The 7,500-nt window shown below is 36.8% G+C and overlaps 1 protein-coding gene across 1 annotated transcript in view; it reads right to left on the reverse strand.

Moving 5' to 3' along the window:
* Positions 1–7,500, reverse strand: part of LOC145270515 (uncharacterized) — a 71,771-nt gene that overhangs the window by 50,229 nt on the left and 14,042 nt on the right. Inside the window, exon 3 of the mRNA XM_080126176.1 lies at positions 1–23. This exon is cut by the window's left edge and continues 81 nt beyond it. Within this exon, the coding sequence (XP_079982302.1) occupies positions 1–23 (23 nt within the window). The remainder of the gene's footprint in view (positions 24–7,500) is intronic.

A 7,500-nucleotide genomic window follows, 5' to 3' on the forward strand; every position in this document is an offset into this window, starting at 1 on the left:
ACAAGGCTTGTGAAAAAACACAACTGTAAAATATTAAAACGTGAATGGTTACTCGCCATAGATACCATCAACCTTAGCGTGAAGTAATGTTTTCTTCTGTTATCTTGCAAAACATTAGCGTCTCCTAAGGGAGACAAATAAGTTAAATTCTGAACTTTTTAATCTTGGTATTAATACTTATTTTTTATTTTTTTTTACATGGAAGACACCACTTATCAAGGGCCGGAAGCCACTCGACGATAAAGGTTATTGCGTGTACAGTAATCAATGGGATAATATCATAGTAATCGTTAGTAATGGAGATTTGATAAAGTGTCTTACTTAAGGGAGCGGTTTATCAGGAATTTGTTTATGTTGAACTTGAAGGCATCCAAGTTGTAGTCAGGTGAGAAACAGGCAAACGGAAGAGAGTTCCATAGCATGCACTTATAAGAAAGAAGCTTTGTTCATGGAATCTATGTTTTGATTTTGGCATCGATAAAGAATGGGGAAAATTATTGAGAGTGGTTTCAGCTAGACGGGTGTTTATCGTGAAAGATTGGCGAGGGGGGACTAGAGATTGGAGCTCAGCGTCATAACTTCAGTTAACCAATCAGGTTTGAGAAGGAACACTATTTTGGGGCGACCTTTCAACTATTCATGACTCCGGCCTATTCTTCTTGGGATAAAATCCAGTGCTGAAACAAGCCAGTTGCAAACATCCTCACAAAGATTTTCTAGAATGTTCCATAAACAACGACTATAAATAGATGCTAATAGTGTCATAACTTCAGTTATTAGATCAGCTCTGGGCAGGAACACTATTTTGAGGTGACCTTTCAACTATTTATGACTCCGGCCAATTTCCTGGGATAAAATCCGGTCGTAAGGAATTCCTGAAACAAGCCAATTGCAAACACCCTCACAAAGTACTGGACTCTTGGTAAATATTGATTTTCTGATCTTTTATTCTGACCAAAGTAATATATTATCATTTCCGAAACTGTTGCGTAAAAGCTGGATAAACCTAAAACAAGATTTATCTCCCTTGCACTCTATTTCTTGTTTCCACTTTCTATCTGTTTTTTTTTTTATTTTTAACTTGTTTTAGTTTTTTTTTTAATATATGTTGTGTGTATATATATATATATATATATATATATATATATATATATATATATATATATATATATATATATATATATAAAACTTAGTGGCATAATGGGATAATAATAATGGGATAATACTTAGTGGCATAATGGGATAATAATAATGGGAATAGTATTCCGATGAAATAGAGAAAATAAAAAAGGAACAAACCGTATTATGTGTTCACCAACGTTTCGTCTTTATTTCTTTGGTAAATATTGATTTTCTGATCTTTTATTCTGACCAATGCAATATATTATTATTTCCGAAACTGTTGCGTAAAAGCTGGATAAACCTAAAACAAGATTTATCTCCCTTGTTTCCACTTTCTATCTGTTTTTTTTTTATTTTTAACTTGTTTTAGTTTTTTTTTTAATATATGTTGTGTGTGTATATATATATATATATATATATATATATATATATATATATATATATATATATATATATATATATATGATGAAAATAATGGAAATAGTATTCCGAAAAAATAGAGAAAATAAAAAAGGAACAAACCGTATTATGTGTTCACCAACGTTTCGTCTTTATTTCTTTATTTATTTAGGTTCAGTTTTGGTGTGAGGCATTATTAGTGCCAATGGTCCAGAGTCTATAGTTTACTTGCAATATCGAATTAATTCGACCAATTACATTAAAATGTTGACTGGACATTTTCTACCCTACTTTGGCTGGAATTTGGATGATAACCCCATCTTCATGCATGGTAACGCTCCCATTCACACAGCTGACAATGTCAAAAGCTTCTTTGAAAAGCATGATATGAAGCCTCGAAATAAAGACGAAACGTTGCTGAACACATAATACGGTTTGTTCCTTTTTTATTTTCTCTCTCTCTCTCTGTATATATATATATATATATATATATATATATATATATATAGAGAGAGAGAGAGAGAGAGAGAGAGAGAGAGAGGGAGAAAGAAAGAGAGTTTTGTATGTTGGGAATATTAGTTCTTATATGTGAACAGGCAGATATTAACACAATCCACACATGCTTGAAATTGTGTGTGTGTGTGTGTGTGTGTGTGTGTGTGTGTGTTACATACAAGGCTGCAACCTCTCTCCCACGGAAGGGGCGTTGCGAGCCTTTTGTTGTTTTATCGTTATTTCGCCAGCAAGTGCTCATCTGAACTCTTTTTCTTGTTTCCACTTTCTATCTGTTTACTAAATTTTTTTTATTTTTAACTTCTTTTAGTTTTTTTTTAATATATGTTGTGTGTATATATATATATTTTTTATTTTTATTTTTATTTTCTCTCTCTCTCTCTCTCTCTCTCTATATATATATATATATATATATATATATATAATGGAAATAGTATTCCGATAAATAGAGAAAATAAAAAAGGAACAAACCGTATTATGTGTTCACCAACGTTTCGTCTTTATTTCACCCAGAGGAAGCCTCGAAATAAAGACGAAACGTTGGTGAACACATAATACGGTTGTTTCCTTTTTTATTTTCTCTCTCTCTCTCTCTCTCTCTCTCTCTCTATATATATATATATATATATATATATATATATATATATATAGAGAGAGAGAGAGAGAGAGAGAGAGAGAGGGAGAAAGAAAGAGAGTTTTGTATGTTGGGAATATTAGTTCTTACATGTGAACAGGCAGATATTAGCACAATCCACACATGCTTGAAATTGTGTGTGTGTGTGTGTGTGTGTGTGTGTGTTACATACAAGGCTGCAACCTCTCTCCCACGGAAGGGGCGTTGCGAGCCTTTTGTTGTTTTATCGTTATTTCCCCAGCAAGTGCTCGTCCGAGCTCCAATCTCTGGTCCCCCCCTCGCCAATCTTTCATGATAAACACCCGTCTAGCTGAAACCACTGCCAGTAATTTCCCCACTCTTAATCTGTGCTTAAATCAAAACGTAGATTCCATGAACAAAGCTTCTTTCTTAGAAGTGCACGCCTGCGGAACTCTCTTCCATTTGCCTGTTTCCCACCTGACTACAACTTGGATGTCTTCAAGTCCAACATAAACAAATTCCTGACAAACCGCCCCCTTAAGTAAGACACTCTATCAAATCTCCAATAGTAATGATTACTACAATATTATCTCATTGATTACTGTACACGCGATAACCCTTATCCCCGAGTAGCCTTCAGGCTTTGATAAGTGGTGACTTCCATGTAAAAACAAAAAATATCTGTCCTTGAATTGCATTTTTCTCTTTAAAACAACTCATAGACATTTTCTTGCACATAACAGATAGAGCAGCAGACACAAAAAAAACAACTTTTCTCCTAAAAATAACAACTCAATCAGTTTCAGAAAGTTAAAAGGCACACAGACATCTAACACCGGTGCATAACTAAAAGCGTCTCTTCCAAAATGAAATATCGATTGGATTGAATATAGAAATGAGTAAAATGGATCCGAAAAGAGCAAATCTTTTTATCAAAACAGACTAAAGTTTAGGGGTAGATTTTGTTTTATTTTGTAACTTTTTTCTTCCCTATTACGCTCTTGAAGGGCTTATCTTTTAGCTAGCCTGTTTGGAGCCCAGGAGATTGAATGTTGGTGGTGGGGTTCTTTTTCAGGTTTGGTTTCTCTCTCTCTCCTTTTTTTGTTTTTGTTTACAAAGAAGTCACCTCTTACCTAGGCCCGGAGGCCACTCAAGGATAAGGGTTAAAGAGTGTACAGTAGTTAAGGGAAACATCAAATTATTGTTAGTAGTAGAAATTTGGTAAATTGGATTACTTAAGGAGATGGCTCATCAAGAATTTGTTCATATTGGACTTGAAGACAACCATATTGAAGTCAGCTAGAAAGCGGGAAAGATTGGTGGTGGGGGTCTCTTTCAGGTTTGGTTTGTCTTTTTTTTTTACAAAGCGTCTCTTCAAAAATGAAATCTCGATTGGATTAAATATAGAAATCAATACAATTGATCCGATCTTCTTTTTTTATTTTTATTTTTACACAGGCATCACCACATTATCAAGGCCAAGAGGCCACTCAAGGATAAGGGTTAAAGAGTGTACAGTAAAGAGTGTACAGTTAAAGAGTGGAGTATTGCTGTCATATTTGGGCCGGTGCATCGGCTACTAGTCTCTCGCTCCTTGACAGGGTTCAAAAGAGAGTCGCAAATCTGATAGGCCCTAAACTGGCATCTAAACTTCAGCCTCTGTCCTATCGTCGAAACGTTGCATCCCTCTGCCTTTTCTACAAGTATTTTAATGGTGAATGCTCTGAAGAACTGCAAGCACTTGTGCCCCCACGACGTGAGCACCCTCGACAGACCCGACAAGCTACAAAATCCCACCCCCACACTGTAGAGATCCCTAGATGTAAATGATCTTTCTACTCCAGTAGTTTCTTCCCCAGAACTGCTAGACTTTGGAATTCCATTCCAGGTCACTGCTTCCCCAACTGTACTGACATGCATAAGTTCAAGTGCAACGTGAACCAACATCTCGCTGCCCTAATCCCTACATAGTACCCCAGTAGATGTTTCCCCTGATAGTAGCCCCCTACACCAAAGTGGCAATGTGCCTTGTTTGGAGTGAAAATGTAATAATAAAAAAAAAAAAAGTAGAAATTGGTTAATATAGTAATCATTTGTAATGAAAATTCGGTAAATTTGATAACTTATATGGAACAGCTCATCAAGAACTTATTTACGTTAGACTTGAAGACAACCATATTGTAGTCAGCCGGAAAGCAGGAAAACGGAAGACAATTCCACAGGCGTGCATTTCTTTTTTTTTTATACAGTGATCACCACTTATCAAGGCCCGGAAGCCACTCAGAGATAAGGGTTATTGCAAGTACATTACGTTAGTGGTGAGATTTGATGAAGTGTTTAATTAAGGGGGCGCTTCATTAGGAATTTGTTAACATTGGACTTGAAGACATCCAAGTTGTAGTCCGGAGGGAAGCAGGCAGACGGAACAGAGTTCCACAGGCGTGCAGTTCTAAGAAAGAAGCTTTGTTCATGGAATCCGTTTTTTGTATTTAGGCACAGATATAGAGTGGGGGAAATTTTTCACAGTGGATTCAGTTATACGGGTGTTTTTCGTGAAAGATTGGCGAGGGGGGGACCAGAGATTGGAGCTCAGACGAGTACCTGCCATGGAAATAACGATAAAACAAGGATAGGCTCGCAACGTCTCTTCTGTGGGAGAGAGGTTGCAGGGTAGAGAAAAGGGCATCCCCCACTAAGCCACAAAGTCTATTTTGTACTCTGTCAAGGCAGGATAGGCTGTTTTTAGCAGCTCCTGCCCAGATATGGCAACAGTATTCCATCCTTGGACGTACTTGGCTTTTATATAGATAGAGAATTGCATCAGTAGTGAGATATCTTCTGGAGCGGTAGAAGGATCCCACCATCTTTCCAGCGACCTTGGCAACAAACTTGATGTACGTGTTCCATTTCAGATCAGGAGTAAAAGTCAAACCCAGAAGCTTGTCAAAACACGGGCCTCACCCAGACGAGAGCCATCCATCACAATTGATGCCAGATGGGGATCAGAGCGTTGATGATGTAAGGATAGGAGTTTGGTTTTGGATGCATTAAAGGTAACCAGCCACATCTTCCCCCACTGAACCACGCACTCGAGATCAGAGGAGAGAGAATCAGAGAGAACTTTGTCATTTACAGCCTTTGATGTGTTGCCGTAGATTGTCGTGTCATCAGCATAGATGTCAACGTATGTATGTGTTTAGGGAGGTCATTGATGTAGATCATAGCATAGATGTCAAGATGTATGTGTTTAGGGAGGTCATTGATGTAGATCAGGAAGAGAGTTGGGCCCAGGATTGACCCCTGAGGGACTCCAGCATTTATATTGCAGTCCTCCGATTTTTGTCCATCTACCACTACTCTTATGGAATCTACGTTTAGGTTTAGGCACAGATAAAGAGTGGGGGGAATTATTGATAGTGTTTTCAGCTAGACGAGTGTTTCTTGTGAAAGTTAGGCGAGGGGGGTCCATAGACTGAAGCTCAGTCGAACACTTTCCATGAAAATAACAATACATCAGAGACAAACTCGCAACATCTCTTCTGTGAGATAGAGGTTGCAAGGAAGAGAAAAGGACATCTCTTATGAGGCTACGAAGTCTATTTTGAACTCTATCAACGCAGGATAAGGTCTTTCTAGCAGCTCCTGCCCAGATGTGGCAACAGTATTCCCTCCTTGGACGTACCTGGCTCTTATATAGATAGAGAATGGCATAAGCAGTGAGATATCTACTGGATCGATAGAAAGATCCCACCATTTTTCCAGCGGCCTTGGCAACAGATTTGATGTACGTGTTCCATTTAAGATCAGGAGTAAAGGTCAAGCCCAGAAGCTTGTAAAAACCTGAGGCCTCCTGAAGACAAGAGCCATTCATTTCAATTGATGCCAGATGTGGATCAGAATGTTGATGATGTAAAGAGAGAAGCTTGGTTTTAGATGCATTAAAAGTAACCAGCCACTCCTTTCCCCATTTTCTCTTTCACTCTTTCTTTTAGCTTTATCTATATACGTTGTGTATTTACTCGTAGACATTTTCTTGCACGTAATACTCTCCACAATCCTTAATGAATGACAAAGCTCATAACATGTAACAACAAAGACTAAGCATTTCTTTCCTGTCGTGGTTAACAACCTTACGAAGGCCAGAGGAATAGTTGCCTGAAACGTTGTGAACTATTATGTTTAAAACAAAATCAACGTTTTTTTCACCCCCCCCTCCTCATAAAATACGTCAACTTTTTTGTAATCAATTATTTATTTTTTATATCGCATATTTTTTCACATAAATTGTTAAAACAAATGTGCCGTATCTTTACACCCTAAAAAATCCTCTAAAACTATCACTTGTGTAGGTGTGCTGAAAACAAAAATGAAGAAATTTTAGTTAAAAAACATTTTTTTGTACGATGCACGCACACATGCACAAAAACATGGCGACCAGTGAAAATAATAGCGAATACACCGGATAATAAAGGTATTAATATGAGGAAAACTACTTGTTGCGAACAAAAAAATGTTTGCAAAAAAAAAGAAAAAACGTAAATGTGTTTGGAAAAACAAAACAAAAAAATAAATATGAAAAACAACAAAAAATAAAAATAAACGTAAATGTTTGAAAATAAATAAGCAACAAAAGGTAAATATGTTAGAAAAAAAACAAAAAAAACTTAAATATGTTTGCAAAAAAAAAAAAAAGAAGACATGTTTTAAATTTAAATATAACAAAAACATTTTTATTTCAAGGGTGCCATTATACACATTCTGTGCTTCCGTAACTGGGTGGACAGACAGTAACGCCACCTATAGTCAAACGGAGGAAACAGGCTCTCTCTTTCTTCACGATTACCGACTAAGCATTTCTTTCCTGTCGTGGT

This window comes from Euprymna scolopes, chromosome 46 (assembly GCF_053919585.1).
Source record: "Euprymna scolopes isolate OS-2025 chromosome 46, ASM5391958v1, whole genome shotgun sequence".
NCBI classification, from domain to species: Eukaryota; Metazoa; Mollusca; class Cephalopoda; order Sepiida; family Sepiolidae; genus Euprymna; species Euprymna scolopes.